The sequence below is a fragment of the Chenopodium album genome, chromosome 12 (genome assembly GCF_948465745.1).
Source record: "Chenopodium album chromosome 12, dcCheAlbu1.1, whole genome shotgun sequence".
Taxonomy (NCBI): Eukaryota; Viridiplantae; Streptophyta; class Magnoliopsida; order Caryophyllales; family Amaranthaceae; genus Chenopodium; species Chenopodium album.
Genome location: NC_137845.1, coordinates 11,320,559 through 11,348,089, shown reverse-complemented (window position 1 = coordinate 11,348,089; position 27,531 = coordinate 11,320,559). Strand labels below are relative to the sequence as shown.

Genomic DNA, 27,531 nt, shown 5'->3' with positions numbered 1-27,531 from the left:
TCTCTCACCTAATAACCACCCTAAATGGTTTATGGCGGGCTATCCTCTTATGTACGATTTTTGACGTGTTTGACATGAATCATATGATGTCAGTTGAGTTCAATCTCCCAAACGCCAAACCCATGCATGTACATAATATATAATCACATTTAGATTAATTTTCTGTAGTGATTTTTTAGCATTCCAAAAACCATATTTTTGACATCTTCAAAATCTCTATTGTGGTGAAAGCAAGTCAGAGTGCTTTAACTATAACAATAATCTACACTTACAACAACCTACAATATTGTTATAAGAATAATACTCCTTCTATTTTTAAATACTTACTTCATTTCTACTTTTTTTAATTTATCTTACTTTGACAAATGTTTATGATTTATACATAAGAAAAAATATAATCTTGTGGGTACTTGTTGAAATCATCTCAATAAATAGATTATTAATTTTCAGTTGTTAAAATTTATACTTCTTAATAATTAATGATATAATTGATTAAAGATTTGCATCGGCATATGTGCCCATGAGCTAGAAATGGAGCAAGTATTTAAAAACGGAGGGAGTAATTACACCTAACTCATTCGATCTTCGAAAAACAAAACCTTAACCAAATTTAATTTATTTCTAAGTACATTCAAAGGTTAGATTTAATCCGTAATTACATTACAGGATATATTATACACTAGCTTATACTCCGTAGTCCATACCTCGTACCCAGCCGAGGAAAATACATGTAGGCCCTACTCTTTTGAGCTTTGTGACAGAGCAAAACAAATTTTAGAGTTGTCAGCAGAGCAAATTAAGGGCATGTTCTGTTCAGCTTAATTTCAGTTTACTTCAGTTCAGTCCAGTACAGTTTAGTTCCTATTTTCCTTCTCTTATAAACTATTCATTTCACTTCACCAAAAAAAAAAAAAAAAAAAAAATTCATTTCAGCTCTATTCAGTTCAATTCAATTCAGCCCAGCCCCAATTAATTTAGTTTAATAAATCAGAACAGACTTCAAGTCAACAGAGCATATTTCAAAATAGCGGAGTAGCTCAGCTCTTAAAAATAGGACCGTAGTAGTATGCTCCATAATAATCAGGGTTGGCTTAAAAAAAGCCATCCAATGGTAACTAGTTAACTACCAATTCATTAAAACTTTGAAAAAGGAATTTCTTGGATTCCTTTCAGCCAAAAGGCACTGAATTGGTGAATCTAATGCTACCCTTACATTATTAGGAGTACATTACTCCATTTTTTTGTATTAAAAAAAAAAAAAAAAAAAAGGGGTGTTCTCAAGTAATAGTTGGACTAGTTAGAAACTTTATAGTAGAATCTGAATTCAGGAGGTTTTGGCATTTTTATTTCTTTCCCTACTAAATTGCTGACAGACTAAAAGTCATACATAACATTATAGTTCATTTGACAGTTTTCTGCATCCCTATTTTGTCATTTTTTTTTAAAGATTTCAGTGGCTTTTTGAGTGATATAACAAGAAGTGGGCCCTAAACAAAAACCTACAAGTGGGCATTTATTGTTTTCTCTAATTTTTTAATTATTTTTACATGTATCTAAATTTTTTTGAGGAATAACTTTTTTTTTGAAAGATTTTAAATGTGTATAATACTTGCACCTAATCTTTCACAAATAATTTTCTTGGATTTATTTTAAAATATCCAAAAGAAGTCCACAATTTTTGTTTTTTTAGAATAAAATTCATACTCCCTTCATCTCTAAATTAAAAGCCTTTTTCTCCTTTTTTATGTGAATAATAAATGCTACAAAGAAATTTTTTCCATACAACCCATGTGATTAGGGGCGAAAGTTCTTTCCGGACTAGAAATGTCCGGACTAGAAAAGTATACCGAAGAGAACCTTACCTATTGGATCTCTAGTTGATAAATACAAGTAAAATTTTCAATCTCCATTCAACCAATCCTCTCTAATATAAAATCGTTTTACACTTTATTTGGATAGAAAAAAATAAAAGGAAAAGAAGAGAAGAGAAAGGAAAGGGGACAAATTCTCTTGTTTGGATAAAGAATTGGAGGAAGGAAGGGGAGGAGAAGGAGGGATTCATTTTCCCTCTCTATTTATTAAGCATAATCCCTCCCAAATTGGAGAGATTTAGAGGGACAATGGAGCTCACCTCCTCCTCCTCCCTTTATTTTCCCTCCCATCCCCTTCCTTTCCTTCTTTCTTTGCTATCCAAACAAAGCGTTAAAATTGGTGTTGAGCCTAACCACATATTTATTAAAGTTATGCATAAAACCTCTAGAATGGTTAAAAGTCTCTTCTTAATATTATGAGCTCTTTTGTATTAGGATTCCAAATAACAATTCCAAAGTAATATATTATGAGCTCTTTTGTATTAGGATTCCAAATAACAATTACAAAGTAATTTTCTTTTACTTTTAGTAACTAGTTCGTGTTTTGTCGATTTTATTGATCTAGTCTTAGCATAACCGGCCTTGTCTATAGGCTTTAAATTTTATATTATCAGTTTCGGTCCGATCCAATCTTAGCCTGTGCATGTGATGTAAGTAAACTCTTTTACTAATTCTTCTCGCTCTCACATTCTTATCCTCAAATTTCTTAATATGCATGTTCTGATCTAATACGTAGTAAGATGATTAATCGGAACCATTTTTTATTTTTTATTTTTATTTTTTATTTATTTTTTTTTTATTATTTTTTTTTTTAATAAAGGTGGGGATATGATAAGGAGGACAGGAAATGAAATAAATGCTCAAGGTTTATTTTGAAGGCTACCCTTCATTCAGCTGATGCAATTATTTCAGGGATTTTTTTCCATGTTTTAAAAAATAGGTTGGTCCCACAAGCTTGAGTTTTTATTGTTTTACCTTAGCAGAATAAAAATAATAAAATAAAAAAAAAAAAAAAAGAAGAAAGATTGATGAAAATAGAGATGAAGATATAGGCAAATTCACATGGGACCTTGTACAATTTGCCAGTTATTATGATGGTGTACCTTAGTACTCCTCTGATTCATTCATACTTGTATTGAGTACTACTACTTTCTTTTGAGTTTTGAGTTGTATTTTTATTTTTGGGATTTGTTGATGTTGAGTTTTTACTTTCTCTGTTTCATGTTTTCAGAACTTATGTCATGCATTCCATTTGTTTTGTAGATCAACCCCTCTTCATGATACATTTAGGGGACCATGCTATTAATTGAGACTTCAGACTAGTTAAACCCTCAAAGTTTGAGTTACGGTCTCAATTTAATTTTGTTCGTTACTTATTAAAATCACGGAGTATTTTAGTTGTGAATTTAATTTGATTAGTTCTTGTCTATTTTTATTAGAACTTGAACCAATTGTTTCATAAGCTCATCGTCTTTCTTATTTACAGAAAAAAAAGAGTCTAGATTAGTGCTTGATCTTGTCTTAGCATCAACACATAAGTATAATTTCTCTTCAAGGCTCAATTTAATGACAACTCAATCAATCACGACGTAACAAACCTTGTTGTAAATTCAAGGTGGGATGAAAGGGGATAAATTCCTCCCTATTAGACTACTAGTGACTCTTTTTCACTTACATATTTTTCATATAAAAAATATTTCAGATTTTCATATTACAAATCACACGATTTAAGGTGCCCTAATTTGAACCAAAATTTCCCAAAACAATTTTTTAGGTGAAAAAAAGAACAAGAGGTGTAGGATTTACATCAACTACCCTTCTTCAGGAGAAAGTGTGGTGGTATACCTGTCCATTGAGCCCTCATTTGCGGAGTCCAAGTGAGTGTAAATCATTGTAAAAAAATTCCTATGAAAGCACTAGAGCATATATATTGTACGAAGCATATTCATCTTGACAGATAAGGGAAAGAGCACTTGCTTTACTAGAATTAGTTCAAAGGAAGTACAAAGAGGCTATCATGATACACACTTTTAGCATGTTTGGTAAAGGTGTTTTTTTGAGTTGGAAACGGATACAATTAAATCTTTACTGTTAACAATTGGCATTCATATCAAACGCCCCTTAAATGTGACTTAAATCAATAGGATACGTCATTGTTACCCTTAGGTTTATTTTATACTCTTAAAAGTATGCTTAGGGATTATCTAGTGACACTAGTTTTAGCTAATTAAAATAGTCAATTTGAGCTCGCAACTTACTCCGTACTTATAAACGACCTATAGGGTCACACACTCACACACACAAAGCATAAATTTGATCTATGAATTGTTGGATTAGAAACATAATACAAGTAGTTGCAGTTTAGAATGACTTGGAGACGAGTGAAATCACTAGACAAGGAGGTTATGTCCATGTATTTAAGGCCACGGGCACAAGGCCGTGGGCAAGGAGAGACGGTCGATCATAGGTTGACACGCTCTCCTTCCCTTGACACAGTCCATGTGACTGCGTATTAGCATTAGGGTTAAGAAGGGAAGTTACTAGATTAAATGCTTTATAGAAGTTAAATCATACATTAGATGAAGTAATGCTCATTTTGCCTAAACTATTCAATTATTTATACCTAACCCTAAGGAAGACAACAAACCCTAGCTGTGTAAACTTTTGGGAAGAGAGGATTAATCTGTTTGTATTTTCAGCTAACAATCACACGTAAATTCGATCGTACTATGTGGATACTTATACAGGAGTCAATAATCAGGGATTCAGGGTAACTATCTAGAAGTTGTTTGAACCTTAACCATACAACAAGGATAGAGATGGGCTACACGTATGGTGATATGGACCATGGACCTTGTGAGTCTAAAGACGACCGCTTAAAATTTTAGTTTGGATACTTAGGCCACAACCAAAAATTTTCCCCTTGGTTGTACGTTGTAAGGTCGAGATTTTTGACATTGTGACTAATATCGGACAAAGGGAGAAGTTCCACCCCCTTCTCCCTCAGGTCCTCTCAGCAACCTATGAAGCTGGATTGAAAATGCAAGGCAGTGCAGAATCACATTAGACTGCCATAATGCAGCTGCGCTCTGAGCTCTTGGATTGATTACCTTAAATTAAAGAGGCGTAAACACAGTCGGATGAAATATGGATTTAAATTTTCTTACAAACAAAGAGCATTTGAAATGGTTTCTGCAGTTAACAATATCAACTGATCAGGGTCCCCAAATACAGTTATAAGATTAAACAGTCTAAACTGAGATAGAAGAATTGGCCACAGCTAGCTTTTTGTCTTTGATGTCATAACATCAAGCTGTGAATCTTCCTGTTTATCTGTTACAGCAGTGATTCTTAATGACAAATTTTCAGGACACTGGGGAGACCAAAACACTCCCATATGCACATAGATGACACATTTTCCATAATCAAACCTTCCCCACCTCCTCGAAAAACCAAAGAATGACAGGGGGAAAACGAAGAAATCACATTTTTAACCCGGATGTGGGTGCTTATACACTGTAGTATTTGCGGTGAATCAAGCACAAGATGGACCTTCATCAGATTATTAATTTGTTAGCAGGGGTGATACAGCTCATTTGGTTCCTTCAAAATTTACCTCCTTTGAGTTACTTGAAACAAAGACTAGATATAGCTGTATTGTACCTTTCTAAGGAGACAAAATACTGTTTATACTGAATTTTTCTCAAGGAGGAGCTGAGCTGCTTGACTGCTTTGCCTCTGTCATTTCAAGTTCAATTCCGTTTGTATCCGAGACTTTATCTTTCTCTGTCGCCATCTTTCTGATCTTATCAAGCCGTATAGCCTGCAGCTCATACCTGGCAATTAGAAGGGGATCACTTTAGTAAAGAGAATACACCGAATTAAATACAATGTACAGTACCATTAATAGTTTCCGATATGTACATATACTGTATTTCATAGATATTTTTGGGTGCCTCCAAAATTAAATTTTCGTTATGTACAAGGAAAGGTATAGCTGCTTTGTTTTAAAATGTGAAACTTGAATTTAAAGTTAAGAGTTGCCAGCGTTGCTGCTAGCCATTAAAACCACACTTATACTTTGCTGTGCATGATCAAAGTAAATGGCAGCTTCAGATAGCTACTGTTAAATCTAAGAATGAGAGTATATCTTACTCTGTCACATAGCTTTTAACAAGGCTGAAATATATTCTCCAAAATTGACGTTCCTTCATGTGGCGAGGACATAATGTATATCTTAATTGTGACAATTCCTGTTGATAAGAAAACACCTGTATCAGAAACTCAATAGTACGCAAGAAGGATGATCCATTACCCTCTTGGAAACAGTAAAGAATATTATTATCAGAAGCTAGCATGAGATTTGATGTTGTTTCACTTTGATACTGTCGGCTTTGGTCTGGTAATTTGAGGCTAACATAAACTTCGACATGTTTACAGAGAAGTAGCAAATTATGCCATCGATGAGAATTTTTTTCATATTGAATGGTTTTAACTTGGTTTGATTTATTAAAGTTCAAAAGTTTAGGTATGGTAAAATTATTCGCTCGTGATTAATATGTTATCAGCATTAGAAGTTAAAAAATTGTTTGCAAGTATAAGCTATATAACAGTTCAAGATTTGGGTAAAAGAGTCTTACATAAAGACGTACCGTAAGATCAGGTCATTTCTAATAGAATACAGAATGACAATTTATGAGGCATGTAGCTTGGCTAATATACAAGAATTTGAGTCAAGCATCAAGCAATGTAGAAAAAAAAAGTCATTAATCAGAAAGAGAGTGCTGTTGAAAATATGCTAAAAGTTCAAGGTAGCTTAAAACAGTTAAAACAGAACCAGAAGTCACAGGTTGAGAAAAAATCATAGGTTGAGGGTAAATCATTCAAATCTCGGCCCAAATAGAAAAGAGGAAATAAACAAAAAGTTCAGGAACTGAAGAATAACTGAAAGGGAATCTGTGCAAACAACCTATCTCACATTGTTCCTATACTTCCAAGATCAATTTTCCCATAGCTTGATATCCTCAAACTAAAGACAATGAGTCTGCTATATACAGTACTCGCATGATGTAAGACTGAAAAATGGATGTGAAAACAGTGCTATAATAAAAATTATATGTAAAATTTGCTCTGAACTTCGTATACTAGACTTGAGTATTGAGAAAAGAGAAACTGAGGACTTAGAATTGAATTTCAGATTTCTATCCAAAAGAAATTACAAACAGTCAATTATAAGGGTTTCACTATAGTGCTGATATGCTCAACAAATTATATTCAATTTCGTTCTGTTTTGTAATGCAGAAAGCAGTGAGACTAGATTTGTTACATCATCAACATCAACATTACCCTAATGTTTTCTAAAGGGGCTATTTTCCAAGGCAAGGTAGAGGGTCAGATGAATGCAACCTTACTCAGGCAATGACATAGGAAGTGTTTCCGAATTGACCCTTGATCCAATGTATGGAATGACTGTCTACTTCACGAAAAAAGAGGAGACACTTAGTAAGCCAGCCCTCTGTCATGTAATGATACTAAAAGGGCTAGGTTTAGGATCAATGAAGGATAAAGCACATTCCATATCCTACTAATTATAAGAAAAAAGATTCCCAAGTTTGGATATTATTTTTATCAATTAGTATCCTTAACAAGTAACAGGAACAGGCTAACGACAACGTTAAAACCCTCATGTGGTTATAAAGCCTTTCTACAAACTGCAGCCCCAAAAGCTGGGAGGTTATAAGAATATTTCTATGTAGTGCCCTTGGGTCGGGCTGGCTGCTAGTTTTGGCCTTATCATATGATGAATGGTCATGTTTCTTGAATATCTGAGTTAATACATAAACACTAAACCTAAAATATCTTCACACTTAACAACTGCCAGTATTAACCCCCGAGGCAAGGTTTGAGAAAAGCCAAAAGTTCATTCCTATAACAAAAAATCACATCTCTAAAGAATTAAAGATGTCCCAAAAAAATGGCCACTTTCAAATTGAACATTCCTATATTAACCTTCATGATGCCCTTAACAATAAATCTTCAAGGATGAGTACATTGGTATGATGAAAAGGTAAAATTTTCAAATATTGATGGATATTTCTAGTAAGTATACTAAAGTCAGAATTTGGCCATTTGGGTAGTTAGCTTTTGAATTTTGGGGAAATTGGGTACTAAACCTTTTATTTCAATCACTTGGCTATTGATTTCAGATAGTGTCAAACTGTCAACTCAGTTTTTACTATTTTGAAAAATTCTCCACTCAAGTTTATTCAATGCATTAAAATTATCAAATGTGGCCTATTAATTAGGTACAAGGGAAACATTGTTGAGGCAGATTTCATTTCCTACTCAATCCCTTCATACAAATTACCAAACCAGGAAAACAACTAGATGGATACAAGGAAAGAACTCCACAAGTCCACACAGCAGTAAACAGATTTTAGATGTTATCTGCACGGAACCAAGCCCAATCTTTGATACCCTGGCATATATCAATATATGCAAAAGCTGTTCTTAAAAGAACAAATCAGCAATTTTCCACAGAACACACACAAAGGCCATCGGACAAAAAAGGTGACTAAGCTTCGATCTTGACGATCATAATTCCAGCACAGGATTAATCAATACCCCAGCATCAGGAGTGCAGAAAATATGCTAATTTCTCTGTATACAGTACTTTTCTAATGGAAAATATAATCTTCACATCTGGGAAGCAGCACCAGCTGAAATGGGTAAATATTCTACTACTTCAACTTACTAGCTAAACCACATGTTAGCCTACACCAAATTGTAAAGCTACCCATCTGTAACCATAAGATAGTAATAAGGGTCTAAAACCTCAATTATCTGAAACAAAATTTGAAATTGGGGTCAACATGTGCCTCCATTTCACTTTGGATCTATATCAGTATATCCTCCAAAGACTGGAAAACAATCAATTTCTCCCAATTCTCCTTTTTCTGCTCTTCAAATGAGAATATGAAAGACTCAATGACTTACAAACCTAGTGCTTATTTCAAAACAAAAAGGAATGTGATGCAACTACAAATAGTTAGACCACCATAAGTATCTTAAGAAATCTTCCCACTTCATTGAAAGGAAAGCCTTAGGATATAAATAAAACAAAGGGACCATAAGCAAGAGAATGATACCTCTATAATCGAATCCTAAAGAATACTACCACATCAGTTATTTTAGAAAGGAGGCACTGGGCTATCAGGGGAAAAAAAACTCCTAGATACATGTTAGGAATCAGCTCAGATCAGTGATCAAAATGAAGAGACTAGGACTGAAAAGAGAAATTAATGGACGAAAAAGAGAGATTAGGGAAGAACAAGTAAAGATATGACTGAATTAATGATAACCAAGGTGACTAATCACTAATTACAACCTTGCCACTCTTTTGAGAGGAATGGCACTCTCCCAAACTACAAACTGATCACTCATCACAATATTTAATTCCTTCCCTCTCTCTAATTAGCTCTGTATTTATAGAGCTCTCCCTCTAACTAACTAACTTATCACCTAAGCCACTAGATCATGATGCAAGGACCTAAATCTCCCCTCCCTCTTATCAATTCATAGCAATAACAAGTTAACAACTTCTTCCAAAGACAGTTTACTATAGGCCTTATGAGCTTCCAAACAAAATTACATTCCTTCTTAATTTTTGGAAAAATGCAATAACATCCCTCATTAATCATCTTACAACCATCTTACGGTACCCTAGGACCTAAATCCTCATATCTTTACAAGAAAAAGTTTCCTAGCAGAATCAAAAATTTGGCCTAGATAGCTTCCTACTGCAAGTGTTAGTGTTATTGTTATACAGAGATAAAGTCTTGTTTAGCAGTATCATTACTGTTGCTGAAATTTGTTCTCAATTACTTAACAACTTTGATGAACATAAATTTTGCATTTTAATTTTAGAGATTTTTATAGATGTCCACAAAAAAAGATAGGATATTTAAAGAATTTGGTTTCATTTGAGGCAGTTTACTTGGTGAATTACTACAACAAAATAGCAGGATTAAGATTTTTTACATAAGTCCTTCCCACAGACCTATTGCCGACTAAAGCAAGTATCTTTACCTTATTACAGCTTTCTCTGATCATGATTTTAATGTAGAACAGTGCATACTCTCTTATTCCAAAAAAGTTACCTGCTTATCTTATAGAAAACATGATATACTTTACTATAGTTGAATCTAACTGAAAGCCTAAGTTTTCCACTACTCTCACGTTCACTCCTCTCCTAGTTTTCATAGTCTTCAATTAACAATTCTAAATGTAGGCATGCATCTTACATCATATTTGCTTGTGCAAATCCTACTTCTGCAGCTTCTATTCACAATCCCATCTCTAGTTTTGCTCATTCTATCATGCTCATATATCCACCTCTAATTTTCTAGCAATGTCTCTTTCTAGTTTGTTATCATTTAGGAGGCAACATTCTTGCAAGGTTTCCATCCTACACCCAAGTGTCAATCCAATCAAAGTTTTTAGTTGTTTTTCCTATTGGGTCTCCCCGGGGGATGGGGGTGTCATGTGTGTGAGTTGGTGTGAGCTTACACCTGGTTGTTGAAAAAATTGTACCCTTTAGGAAACTCCATGGATATCGACCTTAAGCTATTTTCTTTCGCCCATTAAGATGCTATATTTGTCTAAACACCGCGTTTTCACCATCCCTAATGTTTCTACCCAACCCGAGTATCAAACTAAGCACAATCAACATACATATTCCAAAAGAATTACAACCATCACAAACAAAGCTTACTGCTCATGAAATATACCCAACAAACAACATAAATAATCTATAATCACCTTAATTTGAATTCAAAATGCACTAACATGGAAACCCACCAAATTCCACACATAAACAACAAACATAAATGATCATAATTCAATGAAATTTAAAAACAAGAGAGTTTAATGAAGCATGAATAAACCTTGACTTTCGAAAGAATAATAATGGCATGCTGCTGTTGCCACTCCGATAAATCCACCCTAACTGCACCTGAAGTCGTCTGTATTCCACCATTCTCCTCCTCTGCAACAACCAACCAATCAAAAATGCGCAAAATTCTTCAAACCCCAAAAAAGCAAAATTGATCAAACATCAAAATAACATAAACCCAAATCATAAAACAATTTAAATTACAAAAATCGATTAAAAATGACCTGGGATTGAGAAATTCTTGAAAGTGTCAAGATTTAATGATTTGACGAATTCAATCAATTGAGAAGTAACCCCATAAAATTCATCTTCTTCAATTTTTCTGACAGTTTTATTGTGATTTGTGGAAGTATTTGAAGCTTCCAATTTCTGGGTGTTTTCATTGTCTTTGCTATTATTTCTTGAGAGGGTCCGGCGAAACCATGAATACATGGCGTTGTTCTCTCTCTTCTGCTGCTTGTTTTAGACGGAGAAGAGAAGAACGATGATGAATAACAGAGCAACTGAACAAAAGTATTCAGAAAACTCGATTGGACTTGATCCATTACAATTTACGAAGCAACCAATATATTAGAGTGTTTATTTTAAAGATCCAAATAATATAAGTTGGCCCAATATATTCTTACCCAACATTGTTTTCAATTTTTTTGGGTGGGGAGGGTGCAATGCAAATATGATGGTGATCCGGAGACGTGTGCATAATACTCATTGTGCATACATTAAACATCAAGTCTAATTTTCGTTTTAAAAAGCCTAATTGTAAGGGGAAAAAAAAAAGAAACTAACTTTCAATGAACATGCCTAATTTCAAAAATATGAAAACTAACTCCAATAAACATGTAGTCCAATGAAAATAAATGGTATAACTTAGGTCTTGTTCACTTCACCTTAAAAAAATGATATTAAGTAAAAATAATTTCAGTTTAATAAAAATAAGTTCAGTTCACTAAAATTAATTTCAATTCAGTAAAAGTAAGTTCAATTCAGTAAAATTCAGTTTTCTTAAAAAAGAATTATAATAGAAAATCAGTAAAAATAATTTTAGTTTAGCAAAAATAATTCAAGTTCAGTAAAATTAATTTAAGTTCAGTATAAATAATTTAAGTTCAGCAAATATAACTTTGTTTCAGTAAAAATAATTTCAGTTCAGCAAAAATAAGGTGAAGTGAACGGGGCCTTAGAACGACTATATATAAATAAGATAATGTGATGTTCATTAAGGGTATGTTCTCTTTAGATTATTTTCAGTCCAGATCTTAATTTCCTTCTCTTATAAAATATTCAGTTCAGTTCAGTCAATCAGAACATGCCCTAAGTCTTCGTGTTCTTTGAAGATAGGCTTTTAGTAAACTAATGACATCAACAAAGAATTGTCTTTTATGCCCAGTTCACTTCTCCTTAAAATAAATCATATTTAGTGATTATAATGTCAGTTTAGTAAAAATAAGTTCAGTTCAGTAAAAATAATTTAAGTTCAGCAAAAATAAGGTGAAGTGAACATGACCTTACTCTCTCCGTCCCCTAAATAATTGACATGTTGGACTTTTTTTTTTTTTTTTACTATTTACTAAATTTGACTATAATTTTAGTAATGAATTAAAAATAAATTGTACTTTGTATCTTTGAAATGTTGTTAAACATGTACTGATTAAAGTTTTATAATATTATTTCTTTAATATTTTGCTAGTATTTAATTACGCAAAGTATATTTAATTATATTGATATTATTTGTTAGTATATAATTATATACGAAGTATTATTTTGGGACAAAGGTCGTAGTGTTAGAGCTCTTGCAGCGGAAATGTGGCTTTTACTAGATAATATGAAACCAATACCTCACAAAGATAAATAATATTTTGGGATAAACAAATAACCACTATGAAGGTAATAATAAATATAAGGAAAAATAAACTTTCATAATTCTAATAAACTTTGACGTGAATAGAAAATGATTGAATTAATTTTCAACTTACAACCTATGCATTATATAATAACTTAATGCTAAACAACGAGTGATTGAAACTATTTTATCTAAAGAAATAACGTAGCATGATGTTTGCAAAAAATACTCTCCTTTCATTTTGCCATCACACCCACATTTCTCTCCTAGAACATCTCTTTTACATTCACTCTAATTTCAAATTCTTTCCCACGGGCAATGGGACTACCTCCCCTGTCTTGTTTTTATGAAGAGATTGCATTTCTTCTTTCATAGCAACCAACCAAATCTCACTATCCTTGTCTTTGATAGCTTGTTTGAAGGCGACCGGCTTATCATCCTCCACCGAGAGTACATATTCTACCAAGTTTACTTGCCCGTAATACCTTAGAGGTTTGTCTGACCAAACTTCTGAACTAATTTATAATTTCTCTTTGGCTTAGTGGATGCCAAAGAATCCTGCTGCTGATGTTGTAGTACATGTGCATTTTCCTGCTGAATCTCCTCATGATCTAGATCATCCTCCTCCTCATCTTGAGAAACACCAGGATGCTCCACCTGAACATGACTAGAGTCTTGTTGTTTTTTAGATTCTATTTCCACCACTTGAGTATTTATGGTCATTCCAACATCACCATCCTCAGGCACCATAGCTTTCGATAAAGCTACCATAGATCTTTCATCAAAGGTCACATCTATGCTAATTACAAATTTAGAATCTTCTACACTCCAAAGACGATAGCCTTGAACCCCTTTTGGATACCCCAAAAAGATTGCTTTCTTGGCTCTTTCGTCAAGCGTATTATCCTTAACATGATAATAAGCCGTGCACCCAAAAACTCTTAGTCTTGTGTAATCTGCATGTTCCCCTGACCACACCCTATAAGGGGTGTCACCATCTAAATAAGAATGTGGGGATCGATTTACTATATAACAAGCTGTAGCAACCGACTCCGCCCACCATTCTTTGCCTAATCCATAATTAGAGCGAATACACCTTGCCTTCTCAAGTAGTGTACGATTCAGTCTTTCCGCGACTCTATTATGTTGTGGTGTGTCTTTGACCTTCCAGTGTCTCACAATGCTTTCCTGATCACAAAACTCCTTGAAAGCTCCTTCTGTGTAATCGGTACCATTATCAGACCGTACAGTTTGAAGCTTTCGACCTGTTCAGTTCTCAACCATTGCTCTCCGCCGCTTAAAAATGTCGAATACCTCATTCTTATGCTTAAGAAAATAAATCCAAGCATATCTAGAATGATCATCAACAAATGTAACAAAATACCTGGAATCACCTTTGGAAGAAACTTTAGCCGGACCCCAAACATCTGTATGCACATAGTCTAACAATCCTCTGTTCTTGTGCTTGCTGGTAGTGAACTTCACCCTGTGTGCTTTTCCATACACACAATGCTCACAAAATTCCATTTATGGCTTCTTCATGTTCTTCAACAAACCTTGTCCACTAAGCAATGATAGGCCTTTTTCCGACATATGCCCAAGGCGCATGTGCCATATCCTCGTGCATTCTGTTTGGTCTTTACTTCCACCAATTCCAACTGCTAAATCACCTGTAACGGTTGTCCCCAAAAGAGGATAAAGATTACCGTGACGAATTCCCTTCATCACTACCAAGGAACCACGAACAACTTTTAAAACTCCATTCTCCAAGACTATTTTACAACCATTTTTCTCTAATAAACCAAGAGAAATAAGGTTCTTTCGCAAATCTGGAATATGTCTCACATCCTTTAAGGTTATTATTGTTCCATCATGCATCTTGACTCGGATAGTACCTAATCCGACAGTCTTACAAGCATGATCATTTCCCATCAAAATAGTACCACCATCCAAACTCTGGTAAGTTGTAAACCACTTCTTGTTTGGGCACATATGGTGTGATGCACCTGAATCAAGCATCCATTTTCTGGATATCTCATTGCATTGTTCTGAAACTGAGTAACAATAATCATCCTCGTCATTTGAGACAAAACTAGCTTCTTGTTTTTCATGTTGTTTTTCTCTAGAGTTGTTGTTGTTGTTCTTCTTGAATATTAACCTCTTTGGGCAATTAGCTTTAAAATGACCAAGCTCGCCACATTTGAAACATGGCCTTTCCGCAAGGGGTATAGATTTTGATCTAAACTTTCCTCCCTTGCCTCGCCCTCTTTCATTAGTCCTTCCTCTGTTTGCAAACAATCCTTGAGCTTGTTCGTTGTGTTATCTTCCATTACCAGACATCATTCCGCTTGTAGCAACCTTTCGAAGGTCATCCGTTAAAAGCGATGTTCTAGTTTCATCCATGGTTAGAGTATCACCCACAAGCATCAATGTTTGAACCAGATTTTCTTAGGATTTCGGTAATGAAAGCAATAACATGAGTGCTTGGTCTTCCTCATCTACCTTCACGTCAATATCCTTCAAGTCTGATATAATTCTATTAGACTTATTAATATACTCCCGGATTGAGGTGCCTTCATCCATCTTGCATGTATACAATTTGGATTTTAAGTAGATCCTATTTGTTAGAGTTGTTGTCATAAAATTAGTCTCTAACTTTGTCCACACTCCAGCGGCTGTTGCTTCTTCATTTACCAAGAATGCAATGTCTCTCTCAAGGCATAAGATTATAGCTGCTCGTGCTTCAAGATCTAACTCTTCCCAATCCTCATCCTTCATATCCCCGGGTTTTTGTTCTTTTCCCGCCAATGCCTTATGTAACTTTTGTGATACAAGCAAATTTTTCATTTGCATCCTCCAATAGGAAAAATCATTTCTACCATTGAATTTTTCGATTTCATATTTCCCAACTTTAGCCGTTCCATTAGTAGATGCCATTATAATTAATTTCAAAATCAAAAATTTTACCACTTAAGATTTTAGCGTCGGCTCTGATACCAATTGTTAGAGCTCTTGCAGCGGAAATGTGGCTTCTACTAGGTAATATGAAACCAATACCTCACAAAGATAAAATAATATTTTGGGATAAACAAATAACCACTATGAAGGTAATAATAAATTTAAGGAAAAATAAACTTTCTTAATTCTAATAAACTTTGACGTGAATAGAAAATGATTGAATTAATTTTCAACTTACAACCTTTGCATTATATAATAACTTAATGCTAAACAACGAATGGCTGAAACTATTTTATCTAAAGAAATAACGTAGCATGATGTTTGCAAAAATACTCTCCTTTCATGTTGCCATCACACCCACATTTCTCTCCTAGAACATCTCTTTTACATTCACTTTATTTATCTAATTTCAAATTAGATAAATATGTGATATGGTTAATTTTAGCCATATATTCCCACACGTAGTATACAGGAAAAATAAAATTATACATTTGAACGTTGTTTTGTCAAAAAAGCAAATTAAGGTAAACAAGTGCTTAAAAAGAAAGAAAGCTTTTCTTAAGAGTTTTACAGAATTGTTTCATTTTGAAATTTTATTAATATACAAGTACTACGTATATAAGACTAACAAACGAAGTTCGACTACTTGTTACAAGATTGAATATTGATATTAATCATGGCTCCAGAGTGAAAAAAAAGATTGTAAAATTCTAAATACTAAAGCGAAATCACGTCAAATCTCTAATTGATAATATTTGACACTTTGTATTGATCAATTACGTATACTTATATACGCAAATAATAACTAAATCAACATGTACGTGTGTACATAATTAGCAAGTTTCTCTAGTGAATTACTCATATCTCCTTCGTGTCCTAATGACCTATAAAATGGAGTGAGCTAGCTGACCCGTCTTAATTCCACAAGTGTATTAATCAACCTCTCATGAAGTCATGATCCAAAGAGTAGAAATTAAATGAGGAATTTAGAAAAAGGTTAGGTTACACTTTTTTGTGTGCGTATAATTAGCTTAGGGTATGTTCTCTTTAGCTTAATTTCAGTTCAGTTTAGTTTAGTTCAATTCAGTTCCTAATTTTCTTTCATATAAAATATTCATTTCAATCCAGTTCAGTTCAATTCAATTGAGTTTAGTTTCAATCAGTTTAATTTAGTTCTGTTCAGTTCAATTTAGTTAATTAGAAGAGACTCTAGTTGTATATCATAGATTCATGGACATGGTGCAAGCGGCAAGCGTGCACGCAAGTATGCAAACACATATCGTGAAATATATTGCATTAATGCCCCACATTACAGCTATACTATATAAATTGGAAAAAGTCAATCATATTTTGCATGCGGATTATTTGCTTAAAATTCAACCATAAAGTGCTATAATTTCATCTTTAATTTCATGTATTCGGAGCATGCGTTTGTTTGCAATTTAGCCTTCAAAGCCTAATTTTAAAGTGTATGTCATCATTGACTGATGTTAATTTTGTCAATAGCCGCATCCTATGTTTAATTTTAGTAAGTATATAGATTCTTCTGGTTACTTGAGAAACAATGACTAGAAAATACATAATACGTGTTCCGTGGTTGATCCTTGTTTCGTACTACTGTATCAATAAATAGTTTGCAATTGACAAAAATAATATGCATAAATATTAAAAAAATAAAATAAAAATGACATGATATTAGCTAGTTCGTTGTACAATGAGAAATGTAACAATATTAAAAAAAATAATAAAATTGCTTCGTATAAAACGTTAATATTAATGAAATATTATACCCTCTAATCATGTGTTGTATTGAATCGATCACACGATCGCATCACCTATACTTACCCTAATAAATGTCTAAATCATCACCTCTCACAAATTAAGTCAACCTAGCTTCCAGGTTAACACTTGAGTTGAGAGTGGTGGTGGTGATGGGGAGGTAAAAGGATTAAGGAATCCCCTACCCCAAACAAAAATAATTGATGGTCTGGGCTTGAGCTTACCAACTCCACCAAACTCAATACATGCAAACATATATGAAAACCACACTTTTACAAACTTATATATTTCTCTCTTATACTTATGGTATAGATAGACAATTAGACATCCATCATGCATGTAAAGATAGGCCAATTGATAACTTGTCACCTTACCCTTATTTTGTAGCCCCCTCTATTTTATAACATGCATCTAAATTTATCCATTAAAGAATAATGCCATAATGGTGTCAAATAGACGAATCCGATGCGTAGGTATTTCCCCAATTAGAAGGTTATTGAACCAATTACGTACAAATACAAGCCATGTGTTATGTGTATGCAACTTAAGTTAATTATCCTCCTTTAGCCTTCCCATGCATGCATTCCCCAGTAGTTTATAAATGTGGGGAAGCCAATTTGCTCGTTTGGTAGCTTAGAAAAGATTTAGAGCCTCATAAACTCTCATTAATATGCCAATCTATGTCTCAACCTCTATAATATTCGTGGGGCCAATTGCCATTCTCACTCTATTAATAATAATAAAATAACATTTATATAATTTTGATGCGTTTTAGTTGTTGTCTCGAACACCCAACAAATTCGTACATATCGACAATGAAATATATGATAAAGAAATGTAATTCTCTTCGTTTCTTTTCTTTAGACGAGAACTAATTAATTTAACTATTCAAATGAAATGATAAAAGCAAAAAATTCTCTCGTTTTATTTTCCCCATTATGTATATGAGTTTATCTGAGAATCTATTAGTTATTGGACTCTTCGAATTTTGTTTTCTTGATAATACAACGCTTATATATATATATCACTTTCACTTGTTTAATTATGAGAAATATAATTTCATTGTAACAATTATTGAGATTCAATAATAATTGAGAATAAGGTATTTTGTACATACATTCTTTATATTTTTGATGTTTATGTATATTACATACATCATGTAATTAAGGTTCTCTTTACATAACTTTAATTATGTAGATATAGGATTTTGAAAAAGAAATGAGATATTAGACACCAAAATTAGAAACCCTGTCCAAATTTCTTGATCTCAAATGTCTCCTTAGGCCTAGTGGAATCGAACGTCCCCAACTTCAAAGTTGGAAGGTTTTAATTCCGATCCAAATTAAGGAAGCATTTGGTTGGTACGGTATTCGATCATTAGACCATGAGTGATCAATTGATTTATAGACAATGATTTTATGTTCTTAATAATTAAATATATATACAGTATGAATAACGAAAATAGAATAATAATTTTATACTGATTTATGCGTTGCTTTTGGGTCAAGCAACTAATACAGAGTACGTAACTACGTAACAAGCAAGTTTTATTAATCCAATCAAAATTTTCACACCCCTATTTGCCATATTAATTACATCACTTATATGATCACTAAACCTCACCTCATGCATGAGCTTAGCTAACTCAAGGAGCTAAAATCTCATCATTTTCAAATATTATGCATGGAAAATGAATGAACTATTCCCCCCCTTTTTCTCGATCACTTCATCACACGACTAAGACATCCAAAAGACCTAAAAAGAAGAGGGAAATCAAGTTATATATATTGAAGCAAGCAATACTCAAACGCAAACATTTTCACCCTCTATTGCTTGATCTAGTCCCTTCCTTTAGCCATTTTCATTTTCATGTGTTAGTTAATAACCATGTTGGAACCTAAATGTTGTATTGTTGTTGGCCTTATGTTACCTTGCTTACAACATGCCACAAATTGTATATATATGAAGAGATGTGACGAACCTTCATGTGTCTATCAAGAACTAACTTACTAGGGTTGTCACGGGCTTTCATCTTGTAAAAATTCTTCCTAATATCACTCAATCCCAAAGGTATGATGATCAACCCTAACCACACTTATTACTCTTGATTTTATATTATCGATCATCATCCATGTTCAAATACTTATACATAGCATTTATGCATAGCAAACAGGTTGAGAGGGGTTTCTCAAACACATTATTTGAAGGCCATACGAGATTTTCAATCCGTCTTATCATTCGCGTCAGTCTGCCTACGACATCTCAATCTATACCTTTCTACGACTTCTTGACCGTAGATTGTCAATTTTGTTATTAACGAAATACTTTCAAATTTTTTTGTTTTTATAATGTCTATTGTGTGCCTCACAATAGTCACAACACAATTGTAAATGTGTATCAATGTAGCCTTAAAGTTACAAACACTCCAGAGATAAACTTAAGAGGTGGGGAGCAACCCTTGCTACTAATACACCTATAATATCATCAATATATGTATACATCATCATTTAATTATATTATATGGTATGAATATAAGTAATGATTATAATGTAAGAAAATACACTTGTTTTCACTATGATTATTAGAGTCGGTTGGATATTTATGTTAATATGGTATTTATGTCAGGTTTATCTTGTTAGGAGTTTTAGGCAAGTTAGGTCTTGTTTTGTATTGTGTATATATATATATATATATGTGATTAACATCAATACAAAAGGCTAAGCCGTTTTCTCCAATCTCTCTCTACTTTAACATGGTATCAGAGCCTCTCTATTTTCTAAAGTATTTTTTTTCGATCTTGGTTTGTTCATCAGATTTTTTTTTTCTAGAGAATTTCACAATGATAGCTTTAACGGTAAGATTAATTATTCTTTTCTTACTCATAAATTAAATGGATTTTGTATTGATTGCAAATACCTTTAACTGTAGGACATTTACTTAAACCAAATAAAAAAAATACACATCATGAAAGAAAAACATGGAGTATTATTTTAGAAGCTCAGTAAATATATTAGCCTAAGTTAAACGCTCGAAAGTCGGAGGATAGCCAACTGCTCTAACCTTCTATTTCAGGATAGTGTTCAACGTATCTTACTTGTAGAGTTCGTACGACATGATTTATACAATATTTATACAAACAAACTAAAACAAATGAATTATTGACATTTGACTAATGGAATATGAATATCATCGAATTTGCCATTCTTAATAGTCTCTTAGATCTGTTATACTCCATTAATATGGGTTGGGCCCATTGGGCCAGCCAAGATAATGATTTCGGGCCCACAGTAATGAAGGTGGCTGGTAATCATAGTATATTATATATTCTCCACATACCACAGCTCTCTCTAACCACAATTTTCCTCCTTTCTTCTCCTTTTTATGACCTTTTCAACAAATTTGTTACCTTTTTCATACGAAAAGTAGAAAAGGAAAAAAAAAAAAAAAAACCAAATAAAGCCTAAACTTTTGCTTATTTTGCAAGATTATTGTTTCTTGTTTTACATTAATTTACTGTTTTGTTACACGGATTAATAGTTGTTTCAATTGTTTGGTTGAAAATATTGCAATTAAAGATATTTTGCAAGATTATTGTTTCTTGTTTTACATTTATTTTTACTGCGTTGTTGCACGAGTTAATAGTTGTTTGGATTATTTGGTTGAAAAAATTGCAATTAAGGATATTTTGCAAGATTATTTTTTCTTGTTTTACATTAGTTTTTACTGTACTGGAGTATTGGAGTATTGCTATATGAGTTAATAGGTGTTTCACTTGTTTGATTGAAATAAGTTGAAATTAAAGACATAAATACGGGATGACAATGTGACACCAATAACGATTATTTTATTATATTCCATTCGATATGATGTTAGCACTTAATAGTAGATGATAGAGTATATGTTAATACAAACTTATTACATACTAGAGAATATTAACATATACTCTATCCGTATCATGTAATCTTGTAATAAAGATATTACATTTCCACTATTACACATTCTATGTTAGATAAACTACTCCAACATTTGTAATTTATAGATTGAACAATAGTAAGTGATTTAAGTTGTATGTCTCTTATATATAGGACATCATTATTAGTCATATATACTTTTCCATCCTATTCATCAAGGTAAACAAAATTTTTCTTGTGTGCCCCATGTGCACAATAATTTTACTGTATGATGTTCTTGGGATAATTTTTAATCAACTTTGAGATATTTTTTCTTTTATAACCATTATAAGATACACGGAATATAAGTTAAAGATAAATTCCCCTTAAAAATATTAAGTTAAATCAGTGTTTCAAAAACTCATCTTCATATGATATATGAATCATCAACTAGTAAGCATTAAATGATAAATAATTTACCTCCTCCATTCCAAACTCTCAATCCGATAAACCAATAAAATTAAGACGTATGATCAAGTATTCAAGTTCATGCTTAGAGTAAATAAGAAGCTTATACCATGATATGGGAGTGGAGAGAAATATAAATAGGGCAATGATTAATTAATCATAGCACTCATATTATCTATTAGAGCATTACTAATTACCCTATAACAAACTATTAAAAATTACAAACTTCTTATAGAATGCTAAAATCACTCCTTAAATTAACAATTTAAAAAGTTGAATAATCATTGTCTTAGCATGAAATCAAGGAGACACTCTAAATTATCTAATCCATTAATAAAATCCAATATTTAAAACTACTAATCCTTCAAAAACAAAAAAACAAAACCTCTAATCACGGGGCAAATTTGTCAATTTACAAAAAAAGTGAAGGTACAAAAATGTGATCATCATTTTGTTTTTTCACCTTTCCATAAAGACAAAATTAAAAAAGCATAGGTTATAATTAATTATATAAAAAAACTATAGGTTAGTATAAATATATAATAATGTCAAACCCCCACTCCCACACCCCATTTTAACTACCTTTTTTCCCGCTTTTTTTCCCACAAGATTTGACTTCCTTATCTTTGCCCTTTTTTGCGCTTCTTTAACGGCATTTTAATTTTCATTATAATTTCCCATAAATATTTCAATCTGCTCAATTTTTTTAAGGAGAGAGAAATTGTTTACATTTTGATGATGAGAAGGATGACCCACCATTTTATAGGGCCATTAGTATGGCCAAGAGTAATCTTTGCCTTTGATGATCACCACCTGTTCGACGAAACACCCCAACGACCTAACCCCCCAATAACAACAAAGGCGTAGTCTTAAAATGATTTGGGGTAGGCTAATATGAATAGTCATTAAAAAAAAAAAAAAAAAAACCCGGAATTTTTTTTAAAGAATTAACAAACATCTTCACCTGGGTTTTTGTCTTTGTCTTTGTTTTTGCTGAGTTTCTCTGTTTCTTCCTCATTTCACTCTCTTTAGCCCCACTTTCACTGCCACTATCTTTTCTGTTTCCTAACTCAAGAATCCCATTTCTGTTTTTCCCTTCATTTTCTCTCTTTTCTTTGTTATTCTTCATCTTCTTCTCTGTCAATGGACCGCGTTGATAGGCAGCAACTTCCCTTGTCTAAAAGCTCGCGACAGCGTAGCAATGAATGGTTCGTTCTATACCGCCTTTCTTAATAAGAATTATTTTTTTTGATGCTACAAAAAGTTTGAATTTTGATGAGTTTATTCTATTTTTCCTGTAAAAATTCTGTTTTTCTCAATTTCAAAATTTTAATGTAAATTTTGTTGAAGTGTTTGAGTATAATTTCAGCTGAGCTGATCATGTTAGTTTTCTGGGTTTAATCTGTTTTTTAATGGGTATTGTTTGTATCTTCAAAATTCTAATAGTTTTTTCTTTTTTTGATGAATTTTGGTTAATCTTCTCTTCCTGCTTTCATCTTCTTTACACTTTCTGAAGATCATCCCTTTGAATCTTCTTAATCCTTTTATTTGTTTTCTTATTTTTATGGGAGTTTCAACGTTTATTATCTTTAGTTTTAGAGTTGTCAATAAAATCATGGAAAATTCAGAGATTCAACCAAATGTGTGTAGTTACATCATGGTGTTGGAAGTGAGATTTACTCAAAAATGAATATGTTTTTTTTCGGGTAAAGGTCAAATGGGGCGGTTGATGGAAGAAATTCGATTTATTTGGTTTGGTCAATTAAAGGACCACTAGAATTTTGGTATAGAGTCTAGCATCACACATTGTAAGTCAAAAGCATTTGATACGCCGAATTTGACACCACCCTTGCCTTAACCATCTATTGAAAGGTACATCAGTACACACCACACTTAAGGCATTAGAAGCTAAGTCATGTAATTTGTTAAGATAATTATGTGTTTGAAAAACGATTAGCCGGTTCTGCTATCTCTGATGTACTGAATTACTGATTTCAGTGTTGTCAGTACTTTTTATTTCTTACACAACCTTGGTTGTGATCCCTAAGAATTTCTTTTCCCAAATTTCGAAGTTTAATCAGTTTTTTCGATTACCCAAAATGCTGTTGATATGATTCAGGTGATTGAGCAGTCATGGAAATGCTGGATTTAGCAGGGTATATAATATATATTTCAGCTCTAGTATCCCTCCCTAATCAGTCGCAAACTCGCAATTGCGATTAATTCAAATAGTTGTTGAACCCTATTCTTCAAATTCATACATACTTGTAGACAAGTGAATAGTCATTTTCCTAATTTCTTCTTTCTAAGGGAACCTTTTATGATTGTATTCTTCTTGATAGCTTTGCTCAACCGTTCCTTCATTTGTACGGCAAAGACTCTAAATGAAGAAGCATTTCCTTTTTCTATTATTACTCTCTTGTTGCTTGCTTTCTACTACTATTTTGTACCATTCCACTTTTATTGTCTTCTTTTTCTTTTCTTTTCTTCAAATATTATATTCGCCACATAAATTTCTATTTGTATTATGCTCTAATCTATTTTTTTTAACAAGTCCATGGCTTCTCAGGCATGTTAGTTAGACATCTAAGGTGATAGAGAGCAATAATTCGGAATTTACCTTTATTGACTAGTGGTATTTAGAGTTGTCTTTTTCTGGTCATCAATGAATATACCTCCTACTCCAACTTTGTTTTTTCATAGTGTTGAAAAACAGTTTTCTGAAGAAAAAAATTTCTTAAAACATTTATTCTTTCACATACAGCATCACCATGACAATTGTGTATATATACTTAGATACTAATGCTCTTTTTTGTATTGAATGGTGTCTCTGTAACTCTAGTCTTGATTTTCAGCTCTAACTGTGCTCGCTTGCTTTCCTGTTGTAGGATATTTAGGGATGTTCCCAGTGATATCATCATAGAGGTTCCTGGAGGGACTTATGCACTTCATAAGGTGAGTTTCTGACAGCAATTGTCATGCTACTCATGCAAATGATGCAAGTAATAACTTTAATTATGTTTGTGGAATTCCTCCTGTATGCATCCTCCCTTTTCACCACGCGTTCAGAATATTAAAATTAATTTGTAGTTGAACTCTACAAATCTACAGATTCAGCCTTGCTCCGGGCACAACGTTTACAGTTGACATATTTTGCTGGGCTCATGACTAATTATACTTCATGCATAATTCTGATGATTATTTATTTGTATTCTAATTTGGTGTTCTAGTCATGCATAATTCTGATGCATAGTCTGCTGTCTTATATGCAGTTCCCTTTAGTCTCTCGTAGTGGGAGATTACGCAGGTTAATAGCTGATTGCCGAGATTCTGACAAATCAAAGATTGAGCTTCTCAACCTACCTGGAGGTGCTGAAACATTTGAGTTAGCAGCAAAGTTTTGCTATGGTAATAACTTTGAGATCACACCAGCCAATGTTGCCCAGCTCTGTTGTGTCTCTGATTACCTTGAAATGACTGAAAGTTACTCGAAAGATAGTCTTGGATCTCGAGCTGAAGAATACCTTGACAGTGTAGTCTGCAAGAACCTAGAAATGTGTGTTGAAGTTCTAAAGCAATGTGAAAACCTTCTCCCACTGGCTGATGAGCTGAAAATAGTTGGTAGATGCATTGATGCTATAGCCTCTAAGGCATGTACAGAACAAATTGCTTCAAGTTTTTCAAGGTTGGAGTACAGCAGCTCAGGTAGGCTCAACTTAAGCCGACCTGCTGTGAAATGTGATGGGGACTGGTGGATTGAAGATCTTTCAGTCCTTCGAGTAGACATGTATCAGAGAGTCATATCAGCAATGAAATGTAGAGGGGTTAGACCAGAGAGTATAGGCGCTTCACTTATAAACTACGCAGAAAAAGAGTTGACAAAGAAAGCCAGCCTGTGGAATGTCTCTGGTCAATCAAGACCAGATGTTATTGCTGGGGCTGGTAGCAATGAAAGAATTGTGGTTGAAACAATTGTCAGTCTATTGCCAGTAGAGAAGCTCGTCGTGCCACTTAGTTTCCTCTTTGGCCTTCTTAGGAGTGCTATTCTGCTAGACTGTTCTGTTGCTTGCAGGCTTGATCTAGAAAGAAGAATTGGATCCCAATTAGATATGGCCACTTTGGATGACCTTTTGATTCCTTCATTTCGCCATGCTGGAGACACTCTATTTGATGTGGACACGGTTCACAGGATCTTGGTTAACTTTTCCCAGCAAGATGATAGTGAAGAAGAATTGGAAAATGTTTCTGTTTTTGAATCAGAAAGTCCTCAGTCACCTTCACAGGGTGCCCTATTCAAAGTCTCAAAGTTGGTGGACAATTACCTTGTTGAGATTGCCCCGGATGCAAACCTCAAGCTTAACAAGTTCTTAGTTATTGCTGAAGCTTTGCCAGAACATGCACGCACCATTCATGATGGACTATATAGGGCCATTGATGTTTATTTGAAGGTAAATATCACAAATTATGCATGGACAATAATGTTTTCTGATATGAACGCAGTAGGACTTACTGTCATCTTTGACTGCACTTTTTCCCCTCAAATCTGTTGGAGTTACATAAGGGCATTGTTCATATAGCAAGAACATCGTTATACTAAATGACAAATGCAGAATATTTTTATTAAGTGAAGAACAAAGCCATATCCCATAGTACTATGTACCTTGAATTCACCTCGCTTGATAACCTAATTAGATGCATGCTGCATAAACCTGACCAGGATTATTTATGTAAAGTGATGAATGACTTATCTTCTTTCGTATAAGCAGGCACACCAAGGTTTATCAGATGCAGAGAAGAGAAAACTTTGCAAGCTGATTGACTTCCAAAAGCTCTCACAAGAAGCAGGCGCGCATGCAGCTCAAAATGAGCGGCTTCCTCTACAGTCAATAGTCCAAGTACTCTATTTCGAGCAGCTAAGACTCCGAAATGCCCTAGGTTGCTCTTTTCCTGAGGAGGAACCTAAGCCAATGTTTCATTCATGGCGTGTCAATAGTGGAGCTCTCAGTGCATCAATGTCTCCTAAAGACAACTATGCCTCACTAAGGAGGGAGAATCGAGAGCTAAAGCTCGAGCTGGCTCGTATGAGAATGAGGCTCAATGATTTAGAAAAAGATCATGTTTGTATGAAAAGGACCATGCAAAAATCTGGTTCTCGAAAATTTATGAGTTCTTTCTCAAAGAAGCTCGGCAAGCTAAGCTTCTTCGGACATAGTTCTTCCAGGGCATCAAGTTCTCCAACTCCTTCAAGACAGTCACAGAGGACAGATTCTAAGGTTACTGATAGAACATATTAATGTTATGGTACGACGAGCAATACAAACAGGATTTCAATGGGGTTTCAGCTTCCATTTTCTTGCCTGTTGCTTGCCTACTTCTGCCCTCTGAATTTTGTATATGATTTTGTGCTTTTAACTTAGTGATAACACTTATTTTTCAATTTGAGAATGTTACAAAGAAATGGAGATCCTGTATTGACTTTGCAGAAAATCTCTTATTTTTGGTACATATATATATGCACAGATGTTATGAACATATTTAAGCAGTGAAGCAGGATTGTACCTTATATCCAATGCAATCTTATATTTCCTCAGGTTATATTTACTTAAATCATATTCTATGGCACATAAAATTAACTAACAAATTAATTAAAATAAAAATTAGTACCAGTAAAAGGGAAGAGTTGGGTTACAAAGGTTTAAACTACTCCATGTATATTAAGCTGTTAGTTTATTTTCACTAATTTCTTCTTTATATGGCTACCATTGTTACCAA

At 33.5% G+C, this 27,531-nt stretch overlaps 2 protein-coding genes across 6 annotated transcripts; one reads left to right on the top strand and one right to left on the bottom strand.

Annotated features, from left to right (window-relative positions):
- Nucleotides 1-5,012: 5,012 nt before the first annotated feature.
- LOC145571990 (uncharacterized) lies at nucleotides 5,013-11,332 on the bottom strand. Of its 2 annotated transcripts, XM_081631009.1 has the most exons (5): nucleotides 11,049-11,332; nucleotides 10,817-10,917; nucleotides 6,027-6,124; nucleotides 5,535-5,707; nucleotides 5,013-5,423 (listed from the first exon to the last, which is right to left on the bottom strand). In XM_081631009.1, exons 1-4 carry the CDS (start codon nucleotides 11,254-11,256, stop codon nucleotides 5,575-5,577), a joined length of 540 nt encoding a protein of 179 aa, XP_081487135.1. In that variant the 5' UTR covers nucleotides 11,257-11,332; the 3' UTR covers nucleotides 5,013-5,423; nucleotides 5,535-5,574. The 2 variants fall into 2 exon arrangements, with proteins under 2 accessions (XP_081487135.1, XP_081487134.1); XM_081631008.1 differs by having other exon boundaries at nucleotides 5,013-5,707.
- Nucleotides 11,333-22,603: 11,271 nt separating this feature from the next.
- Nucleotides 22,604-27,304, top strand: LOC145571988 (BTB/POZ domain-containing protein At5g48800-like). 4 transcript variants are annotated; one of them, XM_081631005.1, is made up of 4 exons: nucleotides 22,604-22,967; nucleotides 24,648-24,714; nucleotides 25,032-26,207; nucleotides 26,526-27,304. In XM_081631005.1, the coding sequence occupies exons 1-4, from the start codon at nucleotides 22,903-22,905 to the stop codon at nucleotides 27,051-27,053; spliced, it is 1,836 nt and encodes a 611-aa protein (XP_081487131.1). In that variant the 5' UTR covers nucleotides 22,604-22,902; the 3' UTR covers nucleotides 27,054-27,304. The 4 variants fall into 4 exon arrangements, with proteins under 4 accessions (XP_081487131.1, XP_081487132.1, XP_081487133.1 ...); XM_081631006.1 differs by lacking the exon at nucleotides 22,604-22,967 and adding an exon at nucleotides 24,188-24,350; XM_081631007.1 differs by lacking the exon at nucleotides 22,604-22,967 and adding an exon at nucleotides 24,367-24,541.
- Nucleotides 27,305-27,531: the final 227 nt, after the last annotated feature.

What these genes read in the sequence shown, in the direction of transcription:
- LOC145571988 (XM_081631004.1), top strand. Translation starts at nt 24,562, where the DNA reads ATGCTCTTTTTTGTATTGAATGGTGTCTCTGTAACTCTAGTCTTGATT. An exon ending in GGACTTATGCACTTCATAAG is followed by an intron (nt 24,715 to 25,031) that starts GTGAGTTTCTGA and finishes TCTTATATGCAG; the next exon opens with TTCCCTTTAGTCTCTCGTAG. An exon ending in CCATTGATGTTTATTTGAAG is followed by an intron (nt 26,208 to 26,525) that starts GTAAATATCACA and finishes TCGTATAAGCAG; the next exon opens with GCACACCAAGGTTTATCAGA.
- LOC145571990 (XM_081631008.1), bottom strand. Translation starts at nt 11,256, where the DNA reads ATGTATTCATGGTTTCGCCGGACCCTCTCAAGAAATAATAGCAAAGAC. An exon ending in CAAGAATTTCTCAATCCCAG is followed by an intron (nt 10,918 to 11,048) that starts GTCATTTTTAAT and finishes TGGTTGTTGCAG; the next exon opens with AGGAGGAGAATGGTGGAATA. An exon ending in GTTAAAAGCTATGTGACAGA is followed by an intron (nt 5,708 to 6,026) that starts GTAAGATATACT and finishes TCTAATTGCCAG; the next exon opens with GTATGAGCTGCAGGCTATAC.